We start from the raw sequence: 24,526 nt of genomic DNA, 5'->3' as shown, positions 1-24,526 counted from the left end.
GTTACAAAATAGTAAACTAACAGGATAATTTCCTGAATAAAGTTCTGCCAAGACCTGATTGAAGAAGCTGGTAAAGATTGTTACTTTTATTATTAACAAATGCAGTTTTCAGCTATTTGTTATGAAAGATTGTTAATTCTTTGATTGCAGACTCATTAAGGGCTGAGATAAAGCTATACTCAACAGAGCCCTGCCGCACAGGATTGTCTGTAGCGCCGCTGCAAACACTAATAGAAGAGGATGAGGTCCAGGTGGGTTAATACTTCAGCAATATCTTATATATCTTATCTCTGAAATTAACTGTGCTTGCCCAAGATTGATGATCTTGGAAAATGTTTGTTAAAATGTTAAAAAAAAAATACAGCTATATTCTTTGCTATCATTATCATGCCAGGTAGTGGGCTGCTTCACAGTGTAAGTTATTCCCTGCTTTTGTGCTACCTCAGAGTGCAACTGGGCTGCCCACACTTCTACACCATAAATCTGAGTCCAAAAAACTAGTACCCCTGGAGGAAACCAAGGAGCCTCAACAGCTAAGGAGCAAAGAGGAAGAAGAGGAGGAAGAGGAAGAGGCAGTAAACACATTGTCTTATGAGGAGAAGCTGATGTTACGTGAGTAATGAACACATATGTGGTTACAGCAATGAACACTCAGAACTGCAGTCAGTAGGAAGTGAATTGTACAGCTCATATTGGGTATCCATGTCACATATCTTACATTACGTCATTACTTGGTGAACTGTACCTAAAGGGTGGTCCCTTAAAAGAAAAAAAATGAGAATGTATACATTAATGGTATTGAGACGAAGCTTACAATTTCATGTAAAATACTGTAGAAGAAAACATTCTGCCTTCAGTGCTGTTAACATCCTGACAACTGGTTACAGTTATAACTCAAAAGTATGTTTCAAAGCTCTGTTCTGGGGGTTTGAGATCTAAATCTCTGCAGGAAGAGTGATAAAAAAATTAATTAAAAAAACATAACAAGTGCTCTGGCTTTTCTGTTTCATGCCACATCATGATTATTATTGCTGTGTTATGTGCTTGACAATGTGGGCAATAATCCTTAAACTGCACTAGAGCGGCCATTTTGAAAAGAACTTTGAAACATACTTTAAAGTTATAAGTGTAAAAAAGTTAACAATAAAAAGACAAATTACAGGTACGTTATTTAAATAGTTGTAGCAACACGTGATGATGCTACAGTTCATTTGCAGGGATGTCCAGTTCACTTTCTAGAGAAGGATAACTCAATACTAAGTTGAAGAATTAACCAGGCCGGAGTTGTATTAATCATTACAATATTTGTATTTAGCTTAGCCAGGAGTTGTTGAACATTGATTTTTTTTTCAGGAAATCTTTATAACTGGAACGATCCAGAGGATGAAGGTTGCGCCCTCTCATCCATCATCAGCGACTACCTGAATAATATGATAAACACCATGGCATCATCTGTCAGGACTGAGGTGCTCTTAGGTGTAGAGAAAAGGTAAGAGGTAAAACCAAGTCAGGTAGACAGCTGTTTTGGCTAATAACTTTATCACACAAAAAATGAATTCACATTAGCCAATTCTGTTTGGAAGTACTGTATTTAATATGAATGGGGAGAACTGTACTTTTAGTGTATGTGTTTGTGTTGGTTGATCCTAAAAATAGGATATTTTCTCCAAAACATCTTTTCATATTAATGAAAGGATGCTGCAAGTACAATTTGTGTGTTTATACCAACACAGAATCAGTTTGCATGCTACAGGAATATTATCTTTTTTTTGCATTTCCACAGGGATCTAGACAAATTTGAAGATGTTTATTCTGAATTTCTTGTGATGAACCAGCAGCTGGAGAGATACCTCTCAATCTACATCCAGGCTCTGTTTCTGAGAAAGATGCATACTCAGGAAGCTCTCTCCATTCTTAAAAGGTATCCTCCCTTTGCTATTCTGTCAATGTAAATTTGGCTTCCTAAAAGCCAGTTTCCCATAAGGACAGGAATATCACAAAATCAATAGCATGGGCTAATTAATTTAGTAACAGCTTGTAACTTAAATATAAAAGTTAGGGCTTACAGCTTTAGATATTTTATCAGTCTACCCTCCATTTGCTGTTTGGTTCCCAGCTTGTCATTGTTAGATGTAACCCTACAGTGCAGCCCTCTACACGTTGGTCCACAAATACAGTACAAAGTCTACACCCATACTTCACTTTGAAGGACTTACCTTTACATTTATAATTCACTGAACACATGCTAACCTGTCCTGCTTTGCTGAAACTGTGGGGCAGATGAAAGCTGCGGCGTTACATCTGAAATAAGGGACAAAGCTTTTATTTGATTAGATTGTCAAAATGTTGTGCAGATAATAGCACCTTTTTGTTTCAAGCACTTGAACTGAAAGCGCTCTAAAAGTCATTTTTTTGTTAGCTAGGGAAATTCTCCATGGCAGAATAAAACATACAGAGATGTTTTGCACAGCTGCTCAGATGCTGTACCTCTCTGTTAATAGGTTCTCAGTGGTTGGTCAACGTCAGGGTATTCAGCCCATGATCAATGAGTGCTACATGGAAACCTTGGAATGGTTCTATGAAGAAATTAAAGAGGTTCAGGAAACATATGAAAAACAGAAGGTGAGGCTGGTGTTGGCTAAGGTCATTCGGTTAGGCATTACAGCTTGCTGTACTGTAACTCTGCCTAATCATTTGAGCTTTCTTGCATAAAAGTTATCAGTGCAAAATGTCTGGAAAGTACAATTGGGATACCATTACTACTATACTAGCACATAACCCAGAAGGGGTTAGCAGAACCATTACAGGTCCATATCAAAAGAATATTGCTCAGCAGTCTTGTTGATAGCACTTTGGAACTGATGTTATACATGGAACCATATGGATTACTGGTGCATATTGCTAATTCCATTGTTATACAATTAGAGTATGAAAAAATGTATCTGTGTTAGGTTACAGGTAACTGTACGCCATATTGTTTTTCTTTTTTTGGCTGCAGGATGACCCGGTCTTGCCTAAGAACTTACCTCCAGCTGCTGGTGCTATCTACTGGTCCAGGCAACTGCTGTCAAAAATAGAGGAACCAATGAAAGTATGTTTCCATTTAAACATCAGACTGAATTTCAATGTGAGCTTTGAGCTTTAAGCTTTGACTTAGAAAATGGTTTTGACCAAGCCCACTCCACCCTCTTTGATCCTTCCCCACCCCATCCCACCCCACCCCACCCCCCCCCCCCAATACTAACCTGGAATACATCTGTTTTGTAATCAACAATAGATTTTTTTAACCAAACCAACACGTGACTTTTCCAATGTCTGAAGTTCTTAACGTGTTGAACTATCTCATATCTAAACTATACACATACAAATTTTGATATAAAGTACCCTCTCTTGTAAGAAATGTATAAGTTAATTGCCACTGTATCTTTTCTTGTAAGATCTTCCGAGAAGTGAGAGTCATAACATCATCCATCAGCTACAGTCAGACTGTAAAGTTGTACAACAGAATTGCTGCTGCGCTGGTGGCTTATGAAACCTTGTGGTACCAGGAGTGGAGGTCTCAAGCAGATAAATGTCTTGATGGGCTCAATGCCACACTGCTAGTCCGAGACCCCGGCACACAGGAGCTGATGGTGAATTGTGATCCAAGGCAAAAAAAAATAATATATATAATATTTCTACTCAGCAGTATAACAACGATATCATAAACGTCTCTTTTCTTTGGGCGATTGATTTTTCTGTATTATAACTTTGACAGGTGAAACCCATGTTCACGTACGGTGTCTCTTTATTTACCCTCTTGTATTCTCTTATCATCATTAAGGCTGCAGTAAAACATTAATTCCTGTACATAACATAATAAGTTTTTTGTACTGTGTTACACAAACAGAATAATCCAGCTTTTTGAAGAAACCAAATGGATGATCAGATTTAAGCTGCAAGTTCCACAAGCAGTCATGTTGGCTTTAAAGCAGGTAATCACAAATGCAAGGGTGGAAGAAAAATGCAAAATGTACATATCCATTATATATGCATTGACGTATGCTTCAAATAATACTGGGCACTGCTTTAGTAACACCAAGAGAACAAATGTTGAATCTGGAAAATGATGTGTTGTATGTTTATTACAGGAGAAGAAGTTCAAGATGTATAAGAGTCACTTGCAGGGTATTCTGCAGGAGTACCAGTGTGTTAAGAAGGCAATTCCAGAGTGTCTGGCTGTGCAGTTTGCAGCCCAGTGGGAATATGTGAACAGTCACTTTCAGCCAGGTCTCTCCCTATTAGCCTGGAACAGTGTTGACATCGAGGCTTTCCTGCATCAGGTGTACAAAGATATCACCAGGTTCGTTCTATGTTTCCAGTGTAGTCTTGTCCGTTGTAACAGGCTATGTGATGTAGGCCTGGCCTGGCTCCTATGAGTTTACATAGAAAGTCCAGGCACTTATTGTGATTGTGTAATGCTGTAGTCTTGTTGGGTCTCCTTGTCAATGAGATATATATGTAAATGGTTTCTTATCCTGGTTAAATAATACATAATTTAATTTAATTTAATTGAGTTGTGGGTAAGAACAGAAATGGAAAACACTTTAATTGTCCAAAGCTTCAGACCATACTGACGCCTAGTTCTACACTTCCCTTTTAAAAAGTAAAATCTCTGTGCCATTCACTTTCATTGGGATTCCAAATCCTATTATCCTGTGATAAAACGATACACTATTGTTTGAATAATCAAACGTCATAAAGAGTCCATTCACAGTATAGTAACAGCAGCCTGCTGCCGAGCATAGTCTTAAATTGATGTCAAAGTCAGAGCAGAAACAGCACTTAACTGAGTCTTTTAATCATAAATCAGGAGCTAGAAACAAGGAAATACCAATGCACCTGTCATATAATTCCTAGTTCTTGAGGATGTATTGAGTCTATTTCAAGACAACAGTTTCCCTTGCCAGTATAACATCCTCAACTGTTGTCTCTTTTGCAGACACATGCTAAGATTAATTAACGAATAAAAAATATTAAGATTAAAATTGTAACTCATTACTGGTTAAACTCACAGTCATTTTAACTACTGTATGTGCCTTATGTTTATACTACACTCCCTTTTATTGTTCATTTTCTTTTCTCCAAAGGCTGAGGGCTCTTGTTGAAAAAGCTGCACAAATTAAAGAAACAGTCATAGACAAAGCTCTTGAAGCCATCCATAATCTGGAGCTATTCAGTGCAGACGAGGTTCTTTCTGAACCAAGGGTAAGTGACTGTACAAAAGTGTTAAGGATTAAGTGCTATAGTCATGTTCTTAACAATTGTAAGGATCCTGTTTTCATTGTACTGCAAATCTGTAAGAGTTGTGTTACGGAAATTACATTATACTCAAGGAACAGCTGTCAGTAATTATTTGATTAGACCTTTTTCACGCTTTTCGCCCTCTGGGGTCTCTTATGCTGCATTACATGAGTTAAATGTAGTTGGATTGACAAGTGCAAAACATGCTTTGTTATCTCAGAAAGCTGTGGACAGATTGGGAACTTGTTTCAAGGACTATGTCAGAGAGGATTTTCATTTCTTATTATAAAACAGTAGTATCCATCAATCAATCAATGAAAGGTATTTTGTATGGTGCCTTTCATGCCAAGGCATTCCAAAGCACTTCACATGACAAATAAATATACTATACAATAATATAATATAATATACAATAAAATATCAAAAAACATCCAAAAACAAATTGGAAAAAAATAAAAAAATAAAAAATAAATAAATATAATAAAATACATATTAACGAAATTCTAAAATAGGCCATCCCAATCTACAAAAAGCCCTCTGCATAAAGATGTGTTTTAAGCCTTGATTTAAATGCATTTATTATGTCAGCTTTACGGATTAGGATTACAGTAGTCCAGACAGGATGAAACTAAAGCATGAATTAAAATTTCTACACCAGATTCTGCAAGATACAGACAGACTTGAGATATATTCCGCAAATAAGCAGACTTCACTACAGTTGAAATGTGATGCTGCCAAAGGTCATTGGTTGTGGGATTTTATTTAATGCTATTTTAGAGCCAATTAAAAGAAATTCAATTTTGTTTGCATTTAACTACAAAAAAAAAAAATTGACATCCAAGCCCTTATTTTGTCAAAGCAAGTTGATAGTCTGGAGTTTACGTTTACATCATCTGAACTCATTTTATAATAAATGTGGGTGTCATCGGCATAAGAGTAGAAATTAAAACCATGTTGTCTGATCACATTACCCAGTGGTAGCATATACAAATTCAAAAGTAAAGGACCAAGAATAGAGCCCTGTGGAACACCAGAAACAGCAAGAGAATTAGCCAATTTTGATCCACCAAAGGATACAGTACTTTCCTGGTGCCAGTAATGCCAATAGTTTTCTCAAAGCGATCAAGAAGAATTATGTGATCATGGTGTCAAATGTAGCAGATATATCCAAAAAGGCAATCATGATATTTACAGAACTTATCTAAGATAAACAATATATTGTTGTACCATTAAAATACCTGTATGAGTACTTTAGACTTTAAATGTGTAGAGGCATGGTAAAATAAACTAAAATCTCCATCAGGTCATTTCCATGTAATTACACTTACTCCTTCAGTAGTTATCAGGAAATAGCTGAAACCATTGGTAGTTAACCAGACGTCACCATGTTATCAACAGATAGTTAAAGTGATTTAGTCATTGTTCATTTCCTGTGTGGTGAGGCCTGTAACACATATTATCAATATGCATAATGTATAGCTAATGCTCAACAACTTATATTGTTTAGATTGTTGTGGTAATGGATCACATGACTGATGTTAATGTATATATATTGTGAAAGATTGCTCCACTTTCAGAGTTCGTTGCCCCTTTACGACCAGACCCAGGACTCAGAAATGGATTTTTCAGCACTTATGTGCTAAACAAACACCTAGCTCTCTCTTGGAGCTCTGACTAAACATTAATGGGAACCTAACTAAGCACTCCGGACGGCTAAGCCGTTTACCTGACACAAACACCAAAACACAAACTCACACGGGCTTCACTCAGCACTCTTTGTGATACGACTGAACACGAACGAACGAACGAACGAACACACACACACACACACACACACACACACACACACACACACACACACACACACACACACACAAGCTCTTCACTCAGCAACCCTGAGCAGACTGGCTGCCTCTCTTAAATACCCTGCACCTGGCTGCAATTTACAGTTAGCACCAGGTGCAGGGGATTATCTAAACAATACAAACAATTAACACAATTTAAACCCTTAGCCCACTCACCCAACAGTGCATTCTCACAAGGTTTTAGCAGGGAGGAATTTTAACCCCCTCCCTGCTATCTTACAATATATATATATATATATATATATATATATATATATATATATATATATATATATATATATATATATATATATATATATATATATATATATATATATATATAGATTCAGAGTCCAGCAGAATTTCTACAGCTGATAAGATCTTCTCTGCAGAGAAACCAGGCAGAATTGGAACAAATAGTGAAAACCATAAAGACAGCCATTTCTGATGTAAGGTTTTCCATAAAGAACGCAAGGGTAAGGAGCTAAATGATGCAGCAATATTTTCACTAAAATAACAGGGAAGACAAGAACAGTAATTCAATATATAGGTATTTAATATCTTTCCCATGTTTATTAAAAGTAGAAGATAACAGGATAATGTTAGCTAATAAAATAATGCTGCTAGTCATATAATGCTGATGAAACTTCTACATGGCAGTTAACATTGTTATTATGTATATACATATGTGTTAACCATCACGCCAATTATAATCACCAGGAGGATTCTTTAGGAGACTCTGCCCCACTGAAGCCTTTGAACAAACACTCCCACTCCCGCCTGAGACAGGCTTTATCACAGGCAAGACAGCACACATCTCTGTCTTTGGCAGCTGGTGGCTGTAACAGTTATGAGGAGAGCGACAGTCAGGTTTTTGGTATGTATCTATTCAGTGTGCTTGAGCACCAGAGTCTCACAAGGGTCATAGGGTCAAAACATACAGTAGCACAAGGGTCAGCAGGCTTGATACAGCTGCCCACCAGTGTTTGTATTTGTAAGATGGTATCATAGCTGGCCTTGTTCTGCCATAGTCCTTATATACAAAACGTTTGCATTATCATTATAGATCGTTTCATGAGGGAATCTCTAAGGGATTGATTGTGGCTATACTATACATTGCCCACCCCTCTCTAACTCTTGATCTTGACCCATACAGTCTGTTTTTATCCTTCTCTTTAGAGTACTTCTGCAGTCAGACTGGCAAGGCTGTGTTTGCCTGTGTCTGTCGTTCTCTGTTGGTACTTGCACAAGTGACAGGTTGCGATATGGAGAGGATTATTGCAGAGGTGAGCCTCAATCACCAAGAGAAGGTTCTCACTGGTTCCTCTGCTACAGCCAGTGACACTGACACCAACACAGCGAGTGAGGTCAGTAGTTCCAGCATCATCAGATCCACCATTTCAGAAGTCATGGACCAAAAGAGCCATCTGAGGTCAGTAAGACACAATATAATTCAGTAGAAACAGTGCTTTTAAAGAATATTTCATGTAATAAAAAATTGTTGGGTCCCTCTTGTGTACCTTTTCACTGCTGTACTGTAAAATATATAATGAGAGTAAAGGTCTTCATAGTAATTTTGTAGTAAGTATGCTTTTACCAGCCATCATGTGTTCAGCAAGCTTTACTGTGGATGTTTTTATATGCTATACCATACTTCTATATAATGTGCTTTCCTTTGCTGTGATTTGTTTGATTTTACTGTGATATATTGCATTAAAATTTAATAAGAGTTGATTGAAGGATATCTATATAGTGTAATGCATGGCTCCAAAGCAAAGGAACACTGAAAAACAAACTTTATTTACAGTAGAAATTACACCAGAGCAATAAAACATTAAACGCCATAAGATTCACCCACCACTTTGTTTTGCTATGCTTTCTTTGCTTATAGTAACTTCAACTTGAACTCTTACAATGAATTCCAAAAACAGAAGCCAGATGGAGAAAATGGAAGCTATGTCAAATATGGTGTGGTACAGTATATGGTACCACACTGGTATTGCGTGTACTGTTTTAGCAGGGTGTATTGATTTATAGGTGTTGGGTGTTTTTCTCTGTTCTATCCCTAAGTGTCCCTGAAATTACTTGAAATGTGTGTGTGTGTGATCTTCACATAGGTGCAGCCTAAAACTGAGACTGACCATCCCCACCATTGTGATCGATCCCACATGTGAAGTTGCTCAAGATGCTGTAAACGAAGCTGCTTCGGCTGTGCTGGACCTCTCTGACTGTGTGCGCTGGGAGCGAGGAGAGACCCAGGAAGAGACTCTCATTTCAAATATAAGAGAAGACAAGACCATTCAACACATCCTCAGATACATCAACCATGTCATAATCAGTAAGCGGGGATTTAAAAAATGAAACATACTGACAGAGATCTTAATAGTTCAACATATTAGTTTACTTCACCAAAAGAGCAATATGATTTTTTGTCATGTGTTTCTCTGTTCAGGTCTGAAACCTGCTATCGAAAAACACATTTTTCGCTACAGCTATTATGACTTTCTGTGGAAAGATGACATGAATTGCCAGTACACCGAACTTACATCAGCCAATCATGAGCTGCTTGTAATAAATAAAGCTGTTGAACGGGTACACAAGATTGAACAGAAGATACAAGATTTCCCACCGGTATGCACAGTGTTTTTTCTGGTTTATAAAAAAATTAAATATCCACCTGCCTAAGCACTATGAGTGAGTAGGACCGCGTTTGGCAGACAGAACGGCACTGCATTCAGCATGTCTGCAAGGTAGTTAAATTGTCCTCCATGGATACTGCTCTGATTCCTTTAAGGAAGTTAGGGATGGAAATATGCAACAAAGTCTTCTCCGGAATGGCCCTGTAGTCTTCACTTTTGAGATTGTTCTTATCAAACTTTTGCAATCTTTTATATGGAAACACATGCCAACCAAGCAGCGGCAAGTAGGTTTAAATATAAATATAAAACTGATTTGAAACTAATGCAACTAGACAAATGCTTCAGCATGACTGAAAAAGTATATGCAACATCTATTGCATTTGTTTGTAAGTTGTCTCTGTCTTTACCAGTACTGGGCAGTATATTCTGGGAATGCATTGTACTGACTAACATTAATTTATTTTAGCTGATTATTCTTTCTCTGAAACAGAATCTGTGAGCAACAAGAGAACTTTTTATTGGCCATTTTTAATTTGCTGTCAAGTTAATTGCTTTGTGTTCATTACACAGACATAATAATAATAATAATAATAATAATAATAAATAATAATAATAATAATAATAAAATAATAATAATAATAAATAAAATATTATTTGCAAATGTTGTTTTCTGCACAGTGTTTTTTCTACATCCATTCTACATCCTTCAGTAATAACACATGTTATAAACAAATAATTAATGTTTATACAGGTGTTTCAGGTCGGATGCCTTTGGTTAGACTCCTCTCTCATCAGAGATACTCTGAAGGGGTTTGCTGGAGTGTGGAAATTTAAGTATTCTTCAGTTCTGCACCAAGATGTCAAGGTAGGAAATCTCAGACATTTAGTTCAAAGTGATCAGCAGTCAATTGTTTTTAGTTAGATTACCAAGCTTACTGATGATTACGGAGGCTAGATGGAGACCCTCATAAAAGTTTCCCATAGTAAAAGTATAGCAAAGTGTAATAAAGAATAGTGAAAGCATGGTAAAGCATAGGTAAGCACTGTAAAGCGCAGGCATGTGTGGTAAAGTATATTAAAATGATTTAGGATTTTAGTTGTTTTAAAGGGTACATAAGGACCTTTTTATTTTATTGTGTTACATGTTCCCATGTGTTGCTACAACTGTTTACGTAAGGTGTGTGTATTGTTTGAATTTTTTTTTTTTTTTTTTTTTACATTTTGACCACTTTTTTTAAACTTTTAAATTGCAGTCCCTGCCTTGGCTTCCCATGTACCCGCATGGACCTCTCAGAACTACATTTCTCATCATCCTCCTGCTCACATGTAACTAAGATGGATTTACAAGTGAGCAGGAGGGTGATGGGAAAAGTAGTTCTGAGAGGTCTATGCGGGCACATGTAACACAATAAAATAAAAAGGTCCTTATGTACCCTTTAAGATGGTGTCTAGCATCTTAATTAGGGAAAGTGAATTAAAGGTGCATACACAGATTACATTTTTCCCTTTTTTATTCCAGAAAAGGCTGGATATAGTTGTTCAGTACAGGAATGCGTGTTACCAGCAGTTAACAATTGAAGTTCTGTCACTTGAGCAATTAAACTATGCACTCTGCCTGCTGGAAGAGATAGAAGATATGGAGAACAAAATTCATGGGATATACCAACCCATTGAGAGCACCTATATACAACTCAGGTGGGTGGAAATATGTTAACTTTTAATTGTGATTTTTAGATATTCAATATAAGCTTACGCAGAGTCCAATATTGTGAACAATGCCTTATCCAGGGTATAGACAGGTGTACATATGTTGATGTATAACATAAAGTTTGATATTCATGACTGTTCTCAACTGACTTGTATGTGTCTCTTTATTTTTTCATAATTAATTTTCATGTGTACAAAACTGCCACTAATGCCCATGATTATTAAAATGCATTTCACAGATCATACCAACTAAGGATCCCAAGAGAAGAAACAACAGAAGTAGATAATCTCTGGGAAAAGTGGGCAGAGCTAATTGTTTTGGCAGAAAATGTATGTTTTTTTACAATACTGATTTTTGCTAAATAAAATGTTATGTACCGGAATGTAATATCCATGTTAATGACAAGTCTGATTTTGAGATTGTCTCAAAAATGGCACATTTTGAGTTATTTTCATTCTTGCAAAAGCAAATGAAGTCCCTTTAAAAATAATTTAACATTTCTCACACTGTTAGGTTAAGAGGCATTTATTGAAGGACAAGAAAGATGTGTTTGAACAGGAACTTGATAAGCAAGTAAAGGTAAGAGATATGTTCAAATACCATGACAATCACTGCTAAATAACTGATGCAACAAAAACTCCTCCAATATAAATGTGGAACCGTATAAACAGTTAATTTATAATTTCATTATTAATATTACTATTTTTATCTCACATGCAGGATGATTACTTCCCAAGACCGATACTTTATAAAATCTACCACACCTATTTTTAACTGTATATCATGAAAACTAGTCCTCCTTGTGTGGTAGAACTTGGTACAGACAGAATAAGACAGGATTTTAAGGGTATTTAGGTCACAATTATTTATTTATACCTGTCAACTTGCATTTTCGACCTCTGACTCATTGGCTGTAGAACCCCTCAAATAAGAAAAATAAATCTTAGCATAGACATGTTACGGTACATTTTTCCACATACTGTGAATATTGTTCATGGGTTCATATTTGTGTTATTCATCTTTGATGGGCGGGGGGTTGCGGGCTACATATGTAATCTGACACATGTTCATTATTGGCAGAGCTTCGGAGTGAATGTGATTCAGTTCAGAAACAGCTTTGACACTCAGGGCCCAGCAGCCCCGGGTCTCAGGCCAGAGGAAGCAGTGTATCAGCTACAGGAGTTCCAGGAGAAGTGAGTCTCTTTCATTCATTATTAAATCAGATCATACAATGTATTTTATATAGGGTGGTTGAATTTTTTTTTAGATTTCAACAAACAAAATCCAAAATAGATTATTACATTTCATTTTTAACAAATTTAAACATAACTGGAAATGCTACAAATTTAGCTACCTTTTCTTCCCGGTGGACATCATAGATTTGAGTTTCGCCCTCTACTGACTTTGAGCCTTCATAATTAAAACTATATAAACAGTTGTAGTCAAAAGTTTACATACCCCAGTGGATTTATAATTTCTATAAATTTCTCGAAAACAAAGAATTTTAGAAAAAATCTTTTGTAGCAAGTTTTGATTTTATGGATGAGGAAAAAAAGTTACAATTATTTATTTATTTCATTTTTTTTTAAAATTTTTTGCAAAACTCCAAAAATGCTGATTCAAAAGTATTCATTATTTGATGCTATGATAGTATTGTCTACAAGGTGATAGAAATGTCAATATGATAATGCAGAACCTAATTCTAGAAAAGTCTAGAATGGATGGAGGCTGGATTGTAGGTGAACATTCTTAGAGAGTATAAAAGGGTTAGGCATAGGATGATTGCAGCCATTACCAATACGTCAATATGGGAAAAAATAAAGAGCTGTCTGAAGACCTTGGGCAGAAAATGATTTACTTTTCATAAAGCTGGAGAAGAATACAAGATTTCCAAGCATTTGAGTATCCCAATTTCAACTATTGTTTCTATTATCAAGAAGTACAAGACTCATGGTACTGTCACAACGCTCACTCGGTCTGGAAGAAAGAAGGTTCTTTCACCAAGAACAAGTAGAAGAATTGTGAGGAAGGTTAATAACAATCCGAGATTGACTGCCAAAGATATTCAAAGTGAATTGGCTGCGTGGGACTGGGGTTTCCATTTTAACCATAGGTTGAGTATTGCATGGTGAAGGTCTCAATGGTTACAGGCCAAGGAAAAAGCCATTCTTAGGAAAACATTACATGGATAATCGCTTAGTTTGCAAAATGGCATTTGAATGATGGATATGAGTTCTGGTGAAAGGTTTTTTGAAATGATAAAACCAAAATCAAGCTATTTGGTCATGCTGATAGTTGTTATGTTTGGAGAAAGTCTGGTGAGGCGTACAAAGAAAAGAACACCGTACCTACTGTCAAGCATAGAGGTGGTAATATCCTTCTATGGGGCTGTTTTTCCTCTAATGGCACAGGGAATTTAGTTCCAATACATGGTAAAATTAATTCCATAGCATCCCAGAAGATATTGGCCAATCACCTGAAACCCTCTGCTACAAAACTTGGTTTAAAATGCAACTGGACATTCCAACACAACAAAGATACAAAGCACACATCAAAATTTCCTTCAGAATGGTTAAAGAAGAATAAAATCGAGGTTATGGAATGGCCTAGTCAAAGTCCTGATCTTAATTCGATTGAGAATCTTTAGTATGAGTTGAAGAAGGCTATGCATAAGAGAAGTTATCAGAATTTGAATGAACTGGAACAATTTTGCATTGAAGAATGGTGAACAATACTAAAGAATCATGCCAAAAGCTCATTGAGCTCAATAGTTTTAAGTGTACAATCAAGCCTCCCAAAAATACACCTCTCATTGTGGGCAAACTATCAAGAACGGCATGGCACAGACAAAACAGTTCTGTCAGTGCAAGTCATTACTGCAGGTCTCTGCGTATGTGTCACTTTTAAAGCCACGAGTCTTGTTTACTATATATCAAAACACAATTATTAAAGCCTTGTTTAAAATGTGATGTATTAGTCCATTTAAAAATATTATTATCCCAGGGCTGTAATCATTTAAATATATATATTTTTGAGGTTAAAAAAGCCCTGAATCATACAGGCAACACTGAGTGAAGCTCTATCCTCCCCACCCTAAATCACTGTTGTAAAATGTAAAATGACACGCTTGCAAATTTTCCAATCGCAGATTGTATTTCTGCCCACATATCTAAAATTCCAACCATGATAGGCTCTTGGTTTAAATTACGATACGTTATAGATACATTCAACAGCAAATAATGTAAATCTTACTTCAGCCAAGATTGGTTTAGGTTTTTAAATCTCAGAGTAAAGGAATTAAACATGTTTTTTCACCTTCTGACTGTCCTATGATCAAGGGCCTATGTAGTCAGAAAGCCTAGACTGTCTACTTTTCATTGATGATTTAAACATGAAAATTGAGCTTATATAAGGGTAGTGCTAAAAAAAAACTTGGTCCCATGGAACATGTGTATTTTGGATTCTAAATGTATATTTTGATTAGATTTTTACCAGTTTCAAAACGCTTGAAATGATATTTCTAAAAGGGTAGTTTTTTTTAAAAGGGAAATAATACAAAAACTGTCAAAGTACAGTTAATGCGATTTTTATTTATGTTTACCAGAATATTTATACTTGCAAATAATGCAGAAAGATTGTGCTTCACTGAATAGTTTTCAATGATACGATAAGTTAAAAACTACAAAGTTCATAATTAACACTGAGCAGAACTCTCCATAGAGGCAGAATCGCCAGGTGCCTGCTTCACCACCCTACTTTATATGGTGTGAATAATTAGCATTCAATTCAATTCAATTCAATTCAGTTCAATTCAGTTCAGTTCAATTCAATTCGTAGTTGCTTTATTGGCATGACTAACATTGGCAGTATTGTCAAAGCATTTACAAAGTGCATAACAGTTATTATTATTATTATTATTAATAATAATAATAATAATAATATAATAATAATAATAATAATAATAATAATAATAATAATACAACATTTATAAACTTTATTAACATATTTAAATATAAATAGTATATAGAACAAGACAACGTCACTGAATTAAACATTGAAACACTAAATACTAAATAATCCCCTCCCTCCCCAGCAGTGCCTCTCCTGTGTAGGAGGTGTGGGAGTGGAGTAGTTATCTTTTTAAAGATATGGGCATATTTTTTGAGCATATTTATCGTAGTATAGGAGAAAATGCAACTCGACCTCTCCTGTCTCACAGTGACCACAGAGCCTGTTCTCTCTGTATTCACAGAAGTTGTGTGGCTTTTGTTTAGGATATTAGTGTCAGCATAATTGAAAGTTACCACTTGTGGGACATGTAAGTTAACTTCCACTATGTGAATTAAAACGCACTTTGATTTGACTTTGTTTCTGTATTTTTTCTTTTCTGCAGGTTTGAAGTTTACGATGCCAAAAAGAAGACTCTTAACTCCTTACAGAGACTGTTTGGTATCACTCCAAAAGCATTCCCAGAACTAGACAGAACTGGAAAGGTAATTAAAATAGTCATGGAATATACAGTAGAAGCCATACTATATTATGAAGTCAGCTGTCTGAGTTTGCAGAAAGATATTTTGATGCACTTAGACTGCATATGTGTTTTTTTATTTTCATTTCAATCTCAAACATTATACAGGTTTTTCATAATATATATATATATATATATATATATATATATATATATATATATATATATATATATATATATATATATATATATATATATATTTGCTTCATCAGGATTTACAACTCCTTGGTACGTTGTATGAGCTCTTCCAGAAGTTTCTCAGCTTTGACCAGCGTTTCCGAGATACCCTGTGGGCCGAAGTGAATTTAAAACAAAGCAATGCAGAGGTGGGACTTTTTTGCTATAATTGTGATGTTATGTTGACTGTTGACAAGTTAAAATTAATTAATGTGTTATGGTTACTGCTTCAGATAAACATGATAACAAAATCCTACAAATACACACCAATCAGATTCATTTCTGAACCTTTTAATAAGCTGTCTAAAATGTACACAAGGAAAACAACCTACATGTTGCCTCTTGTATTGGTCTATTGCTATGCTATGTAAGCAAAGAACAGAGCAGCACTGGCCTGCTGTTTTGTTACATAGAAAACTTTCAAACCCCAGCAGTATTCCCTGGAACAGAATCAAACCACCTCATTCATGTATGTTATTTTTAAGTACAGGTCATGGATTACTGGTCTCAATGCCAGTCTTGGAAAGACAGACTAACAAACTGGGATGCCTATGATAAAATGGCCAGGAATTTTAAGTTCTATGTCGACTGCTTTCCCATTTTACATAGCCTCGCTGCCAAGGTATGAACAGAAAGACACATTCGATAACTTTTTGGACTGTCTAAATGTTTTTAAATCCATGTCTAATAAGTTATATTGACTTAGACACATCTCTATAGGGTTGTATTCCCACTTAAAATACAATTATAAACCTGACGAATTGTCTTAGAAAATCAGATTCAGAGTAGAGAGGTCATTATCCTACGGTAGATGCCTTTTTAAACTAAAAGGACTTTAGACTCTTGAACCTCATTTTAAACAGCAACACATATTTTAAGCAGCCACGTTGATCTACCGATTTAAAAAATGTCTACATACACAGAAACATTGTATCGGTTTGTTGTCACATTACTATCTTCAGCAGATTGGGAAGAAATACAGATATGCCTGCTTGGTTGAAATGTTAAGAGCGTCTTTTGAATGAATTAAAAAACATTTTTTTAAGAATAAGTGTTTAAATTTATTGCTACCATTTTCATGATGCTATTGAAGGTTTGATGAAGGTGTTATCAAAGTGTTTTTATCTTGTTTTCCACAGGAAATCCGTAATCGCCACTGGCTTCAAGTGATGACAGTCACAGGCAGTTCATTTCCTCTGGAAGCCACTGTTTTCAAGCTTCATCATCTTTTAGGGATTGAGTTGTTAAAGTAGGTGCATGTGGTTTAAAAATGTGTGTAGAACAAAATGGCAGTTAAGCAGAAATGAATTAAAAACACATTCATATGTGTAATCTGTGGAATTGTATTGTAAACTCTGACCCTTTCATATTCAGTTTCGATGTTCTGTTATGTTGTATTTATGCTGTATCTTCATGAAAACCTACTTTTAAGTATATTTGCTATTTTACTTATTTCTCGAATACAGCAACATGAGTTTCACTTGAACAGGTCACTACTGTATAATGTGTATAAATGCAATATAAAAAGTATACTTGTTAAATGTGGTCAATATAGCTGTATTAAAATAGGAAGACACACCACACCATCACTGGTCAGTTTTATTGGCAGCTTGGATTATTGTCATACAATGGCCAAGTGGCATACATGAAATGTTTACCAGAAGCCGTTGTTTGTCTGTCTTTTCACAGACACCAGAAGGAAATTAATTCTATAGCCATGGCGGCTAGTGAGGAGTTAAAGTTGGAGGGGAAGTTGAGGACTATTGAGGAAGAATGGACAGAGCAGGTAGACAACTAGATCAAGAATTCCTTTGTTGTATCATTTAGGTTTTGAACAGTGTAGGGGTTCCCCACTCCACAGATGTTCATGGTCCATAACCAGTATGGAAAGTTCTGAGGTGACCATATTCCTCTGCAAAAAGGAAGGACAATTAAACTCCATAAACCCCATTGCATTCCTACAACTTGTCAAAGTATTCCCCGCAATACAATAAAGTGGGTTTGTGCACAAAGGAGCATGTTGGTTGTTACATAAAAGGGGCATAAATTACTTTTATAAAGATATTATAAAGAGAACATTTCTGCTGACTCCTCTAGCCAGTGCCCAGCATTGGTTATTCATTATGTGTGAAATTTCTCCCCTTTGAAGGTTCTCAATTTTGAAGCGCACAGGAACCGGGGGCCTGTGCTCCTGGTGAAGGAGGACTCTGTGCACAAACTGGAACAGGTCGAGGATGCCAGGCTGTTGTTGGCCCACATGTTGACTTCAAAGCACATTGGACCTCTGAGAGAGGAGGCTGCGTCCTGGTCTGAGAAGCTAAAGGAAGTAGGAGCTGTGTTGGAACTGTGGCTGGAAGTGCAGGATCACTGGCAGAACCTAGAGTCTGTATTTAGTGACCCAAACATTGCCAAGGTTAGACCTCCATTTTCTGTTACTTCATGCTCTTAAACTTTCTTTTCAACAATGGCTTTGGGCTGATTAATAAACACAGTGGGCATTACCTTGTAGCAAATGTCACTGATTGCTGCTGCAGGGGCAGAAGAGAGAGGCCAAAAGAAGGTGACTTATCAAAGGATAAAGAAAGGATGGCTGCATTTGGAACCCAGTTGGATGAGATCATCTTATAATTTGTAATATATTATCTATTGATTAAAGACAGCTCTGGAGTACATGGATATATGTTTTAATTATTTAACTGAACCTGGTATGTTTCCTATTCTGGACTGTAGCCTATGATAATATCCATGAAGTCACTCAACTATACTAACATATCAGTTGCTGTATATTGTCTAGGAACTGCCCCAGGAAGCTAAGCGTTTTGCCAAAGTTGAGAGAAACTGGATTAAAATGATGCGCTCGGCCAATAACACCAAGAACGTATTACAGGTATTTTCTAAATTTTGTATTCAGCTTTATTTAAAGTTCCAGGTCAATATCTAAACATCAGCTTTGATTTATATGATAATTACTTTAATGACCTAGACAAAGGCGCTTTCGCATTTGCACTTGTAACCAGAACCAGAGCAATGCATGTCTATGAAAGGCTGCAAGAACTGCAACAACACAGCAAATGATCTGCTGTTTTCCTCTCTGTAGTGCTGCTGTGCGGAGGTGCTCCCCAAAGAAGTGGTTCTGCGGAACATGTATAAAGAGCTGGAGATTTGCTGCCAGTCTCTCACCTTTTTCCTGGACAGGAGACGACAAGCCTTCCCTCGATTCTACTTCTTGCCAGACCTGGTTCTTCTCTCTTTTATCAGCCATCCAACAGACATTGGTTCTCTTCAAAAGCATTTTGGGTAACTACTCATCTGTTTTTGTTGAAAATAGAATCCTGTTTGTTGAAACTGATACATTTCACAGTTTGTACTGTAGTACACGGATGGAACTTCAGGTAACTGTTGAACTACAAAAAATAAATTGACGGCAGGCAGTGTATTCTAATTCTTGTAGTGGTGGAGAATAAATGGAAAATTTCCTGCCATTTGTTATTTTTTTAAATGTATACTGTTTACCTTTCAAACGTTTAATTAAGTCAGAACACAGAGTGGCAAATTATAATTCTAATCACAGGAGTCCCTTATGATATTTACTGGATTTTGCAGAGTCACGCTCAGGGGGTGTAAAGTTGTTGTTAAGGAAAAAGTGGGGTGCTGTCCCAGGCAGGGGTGAAATTACAAGCATTATTAACATTAGGGAGCTAGATTACATTTACAATTAGACATGCTTAAAATTCAAAGGTAGAGCACAGCACACAGCCATGCTCATATGTCCACTGTTCTGCTATTTCAAATATTTTCACAAAACAAACATTAAACTTTAAAACTGCAGTGTGCTGTGCAAAAGTACATCATGAAAAACCACATTTGTACATGAAAAACAGTAGAAAAAAGTCACTTAAAAAAATATAAACACATGAAATTTTCAGTCCACTAAAATAAATGGCTTTACATTATCTCTGTAAGTAAGAAATTGGAGAGTCCTGTGTGAAAACACAACACAAAATAATGCATTAACATAGCATTCAAAGTAGCACTATAGCATTAAAATGTTCAATACAAAAAACTGACTGAGTTCTTGCGGTGTCTATATATATATGTGTGTGTGTGTGTGTGTGTGTGTGTGTGTGTGTGTGTGTGTGTGTGTATATGTGTGTGTTGTATGTGTGTGTGTGTGTGTGTGTGTGTATGTATATGTGTGTGTGTGTGTGTGTATATATATATGTATATATATGAATTGTAGCAGGAAAGTGTAATCAATCAGATTGCGGAGTCTGTATCATCTGATCTGAAGTCGCCAAGTTCCACGTCTTCGTTATCTGATCATTCAAACCGGGGCTTGGCTCGGCAGAATCCGTTATATAATTTTTTTTAGAATATACATGGAACTACTTCCAGAACAGAGACTTAGGATTCCCTCTAAGAAACTCTAACTGACACCTGAGAGGTAGAGCCTAAGTAACAGAACCGAGTATGTCTTGTGGGATCTTTGCTTTGATTGCAGCTTAATGTTCGGTGGTGTTCACAATGTGGAGCTGGAGAGGATGGACGACTGGGAGGGTAGCAACAGCTGTGTGAGCGAGTTTGTGGAGACACTGCACATTCCAGGAGTCACTGAAAGACTGGGATCCTCGAGCCAGCAAAGTTTTACACACATGACCGACACAGACAGCATCTTTCCCAAATCCATCAGATCTGTAAGACACACCTCTGTTATGGGCTGCACTTTAAGATTTCATCAAGTTATTACCTTTAGGTCTTAGTGGAAATGTATGTGTGGGTATTTGTTTGTTCCAAAAACCTTCTACTTAAAGCGCTCTAAACAAGCTTTCTGTATATATGAGAGTATGTATACAGTTGAAATCACAGACTATAAATGCAGTGGAAAACCAAATGTTATTCATTTACTGCCATTACAGAATGATCGGGTGGGATATGTTCATTTTACCCTGAAATAAGTTTGCTGCAACTGTCAAGACCCGTATAACATTCAGGTTTTGTAGATTGGCCCCATATATTGCTAACACATGTAAAATGAGAAATGTAGCTCCTTGATGGCTAAAAACTGAAGTTTGTCTTGCTTAAACAGAATAGGTTTCTTTTTTCTTTCTGTATTTTTTTCTCAGGCTGGTGTTTCAATGGGAAGTCCTATACCAGTCAGCGGCCGAGAGCCAAACAGAGCTATGCAAGCTGTGTCGGTGATCGCAGAAGATGGCGAACATCTTCAGTTAGACGAAGAGGTACAGTGAATTTAGTGATGATTGATGATATAGAAAAAGAAACATATATGTATAGTACAGAGCCATATGGGTATTTGCATTGATCTTTAATTAAAAAATAAAAACTGATTAATTTTAGAATTGAGTTATCATTTTTATTCTGTCGTTTATTTGTTCAGGTTCCCATTTCTTTGGCAGTGGAAGAGTGGCTCACTGACTTGCAGTGTGCAATTTTCAGGACCCTGGAGAACTGCATTAATAAGGCAGCCATGGACATCAGTCAGGGAGTTAGCATTGATGAGTGGACATACAGGGTAGGAACAGGAAGCGTGTGCATTTAATTTTATTCAATCCTATTATATTGATTAATCATTGTCCTATTAGACTTGAACCTTTTTTTTTCTGGGCTGAACAATTTAAAATAAACACATACAGTAATAAGTTCCTTCAAAAAGGGAAGCAAAATGCATGATAGTGATGTAATTTACAGAATTTACTAGTAAGAAAAATGAAGCAGGCAGAGCACACATACAGGGGCTGGAACAAAAATCAGAAACACCTGCCCTGACATTGTGAATAGGATGTTGGGACACATAACAGGATAGCTTTACTTCATGAATTAACCAAATAAGGGAATTCCCGTTTACACAGAAGTGTGTTCTACACATTGTGGGTGTTTGTAGTTTGATTGTTCAGCCACTTGCATAATAAACAGGGTTGAAATGAAACCCCTTCAGCAAAGATCTGTGCAATATTGCATCTTAGGGAAGTATTGTCTGTGATATTGCACAATTTTTCTTTCCAGAATCCCTTTCAAATAGCAAGACTGGGCTTGCTGTACTGCTGGACCAGGGACTGTGAGGCTGCTATTACTGATTTCAAGTCTGACCGCAAGGCTTTTCCAGGAGCTTTGAAGAAATACGCAGGAATGATTTTCAGGCTTTCTACCATCATATCCAAGGGCACATGGAGACATAATGATGAATCTGTGACATACAGCCAGAAACTAAAACTGGAAAACATGATCATGGTATGTGGCATTATTTTTTAAACTCACTATTAGCCCAGATAACCCAGACTGGTAGAATGTATTACTTCAGCTCCAGCTTGTGAAAGGGTAGCGCCACGGCCCAGGCTAGTTACTGGCAAGAAGTAAACCCAGAGACAGAAAGCTGCAGTTTTACATACAAAGCACACTTTAATGAAAACAACACAAAATGAACATGGCCAAAATAAAGGTTATAAGGTTATAAGCACCGGTAGGCTGGGCATTCGTCTTCACTACACATTTCAAAATCATAGTACAAACACAGTTCACAAATTCACCCTAAACTCCTCCATAAAACAAAGGATTTACCATATTTTATATACATGTGGCCACTCCCCAATTAGCACTCAATTACCTAATTAGGGAATGGCCACATTCCTCATGTGATTGTTGGCAGGGATGGATTTAACCCCATCTCTGCTAAACTTACATTCAAAATAAATCACTCTTTTCTTAATCCCCCCCACATACATGCAGACACACACACACACACACACACACACTATTTATCCATGCAGGGCTTCCATTCTGCCACACAGTCACTTAAAGAATTTAGCTCCAACCATTTAATAGTGTTGTGCTTCTTCTTGACTTCTTTTCTGATTGGTGGAAAGATGTTTTCTAATTTTATTTTATTTTTTCCAAACAGTTTGCAGTTTATTTACGGGAGGTGATGGAAAGTCTAAACGCTCGCAAAGTCCGGGAGATCACAGATTTTGAATGGAGACGAGCATTGCGGTTTTATTGGCATGAAACTGGTAGACAACATTTACCTTTCAATTGATCCTCCACCTCAGAGACATTGTCATTTGGAAATTGCCTGTATTTCCACACAATTCAATACAATAACACTTTTTAATGTGGTTTGGAAATTTGTCACAGCATATTACTGTTAGCAACAACATTACTGTAAACATTTTCCATAGTTTGCTTTGTTCTTTGCTATGCTTGCCAATGCTTTACCATGCTCTCACTGTGCTTCTGCCATGGTAAACCACAGTAAACTTTTATAAATGGGCCTGTTATCAAGTAGCATGTAAAAAATCAGGCTGGCACATTCCCATTGCTGACAAAAACCTTCATTGTTTTTACAAGGCTTCTCAATGAACGTTTGACCACTTTGGCTTGCTCGAGTTTGACCCCTGTTTTGAGAACCATGCTAATTGTTTATGTTTGGTTAACAGATGGAAGTAACAGCCACAATTTATGTATACATGATGCCCAGTACGAGACTGGCCACGAGTTCTATGGTGCTGCAGTCCCTGTCACAATGAATCCAATAACCGAGAAGTCTTTTCTTTCTCTGTCCCATGTAAGCATGCAAACATATCCATCTCAATTAAATCTACCATACATGTGATCTTAACTGCAGCAGAACTGAAACCAACTCATTAATCTAGTACCCCTACTCTTCTTTAGACCTCTTTCAAGCAACAGTGCCCGACACCAGATAAATTATCAACTTGCGGCACTTATTGGTCAAACTGGTCTGTTGAGGGTATTAGTGTGATATATCTATGAAGATATGCAATGTTAATTGTTAATGTTTTTAAAACAAAATACATTTGTCCTTTGTGCTTGCGAAGCATAGCGATATTACTTTCAGCTTCAGATGATGAGGTCTCAGAAAGGTTATAAATATTTGCAGTCCAGATTTGAGCCTTTAGTGAAGCTTTAATAATGTTTATAACTCTTCAAGGCCAACACCAACAGGAGCCAAGTGATTTCCATTGGTAACTGGATTACACAGTTAATCACTGACATAGCTGTGATTCAGTACTATTAGCCTCTCAATCAGTTCTTAATATTGATGAAGGCATCCTTTCTCACCTTGTGTTTTAGATAATACAGAAAACAAGTGGTGCAGCTGTTCTAGGAGACCATGGGACTGGCAAGACGGAGACTGTTAAGGCAAGCAGGGATCATGAAACCTTCTGAATCCTCTTAAATCTGCTAAATATTTCTGTTGTCGTTGCCTGAAATACAGCATTCTTGAATTATGATGTTTACATGTTTACTCTTCTAGAAGCTGTAATCTATTTGATTTTACACAGGGTTTTGCCCATCTTTTGGGGAAGTTCCT

At 36.6% G+C, this 24,526-nt stretch overlaps 2 protein-coding genes across 2 annotated transcripts in view; both read left to right on the top strand.

The window, feature by feature from the left end:
- Positions 1-8,332: 8,332 nt before the first annotated feature.
- On the top strand, positions 8,333-10,265 carry LOC121317710 (dynein gamma chain, flagellar outer arm-like). The gene is made up of 4 exons (XM_041253864.1): positions 8,333-8,559; positions 9,245-9,465; positions 9,580-9,758; positions 10,257-10,265. Exons 1-4 carry the CDS (start codon positions 8,393-8,395, stop codon positions 10,263-10,265), a joined length of 576 nt encoding a protein of 191 aa, XP_041109798.1. The 5' UTR covers positions 8,333-8,392.
- Positions 10,266-11,845: 1,580 nt separating this feature from the next.
- LOC121317709 (dynein heavy chain 8, axonemal-like) overlaps positions 11,846-24,526 on the top strand; it is a 55,717-nt gene continuing 43,036 nt past the window's right edge. Inside the window, exons 1-16 of the mRNA XM_041253863.1 lie at positions 11,846-11,857; positions 11,988-12,053; positions 12,555-12,667; positions 15,868-15,967; positions 17,319-17,428; positions 17,869-17,965; positions 18,329-18,592; positions 18,974-19,066; positions 19,277-19,476; positions 20,681-20,873; positions 21,303-21,416; positions 21,575-21,709; positions 22,201-22,425; positions 23,093-23,201; positions 23,628-23,755; positions 24,286-24,354. Coding sequence (XP_041109797.1) covers positions 11,846-11,857; positions 11,988-12,053; positions 12,555-12,667; positions 15,868-15,967; positions 17,319-17,428; positions 17,869-17,965; positions 18,329-18,592; positions 18,974-19,066; positions 19,277-19,476; positions 20,681-20,873; positions 21,303-21,416; positions 21,575-21,709; positions 22,201-22,425; positions 23,093-23,201; positions 23,628-23,755; positions 24,286-24,354 — 2,028 coding nt within the window. The remainder of the gene's footprint in view (positions 11,858-11,987; positions 12,054-12,554; positions 12,668-15,867; positions 15,968-17,318; positions 17,429-17,868; positions 17,966-18,328; positions 18,593-18,973; positions 19,067-19,276; positions 19,477-20,680; positions 20,874-21,302; positions 21,417-21,574; positions 21,710-22,200; positions 22,426-23,092; positions 23,202-23,627; positions 23,756-24,285; positions 24,355-24,526) is intronic.

This window comes from Polyodon spathula, chromosome 6 (assembly GCF_017654505.1).
Source record: "Polyodon spathula isolate WHYD16114869_AA chromosome 6, ASM1765450v1, whole genome shotgun sequence".
In the NCBI taxonomy this organism is placed as follows: Eukaryota; Metazoa; Chordata; class Actinopteri; order Acipenseriformes; family Polyodontidae; genus Polyodon; species Polyodon spathula.
This window is presented reverse-complemented; position numbering and strand designations above follow the sequence as displayed.

Excerpts from the sequence above, each read along its gene's own strand:
- LOC121317710 (XM_041253864.1), top strand. The coding sequence starts at position 8,393 with ATGGAGAGGATTATTGCAGAGGTGAGCCTCAATCACCAAGAGAAGGTT. Across the intron at positions 8,560-9,244 it reads GACCAAAAGAGCCATCTGAG|GTGCAGCCTAAAACTGAGAC; the intron begins GTCAGTAAGACA and ends ATCTTCACATAG. Across the intron at positions 9,466-9,579 it reads CATCAACCATGTCATAATCA|GTCTGAAACCTGCTATCGAA; the intron begins GTAAGCGGGGAT and ends TTCTCTGTTCAG.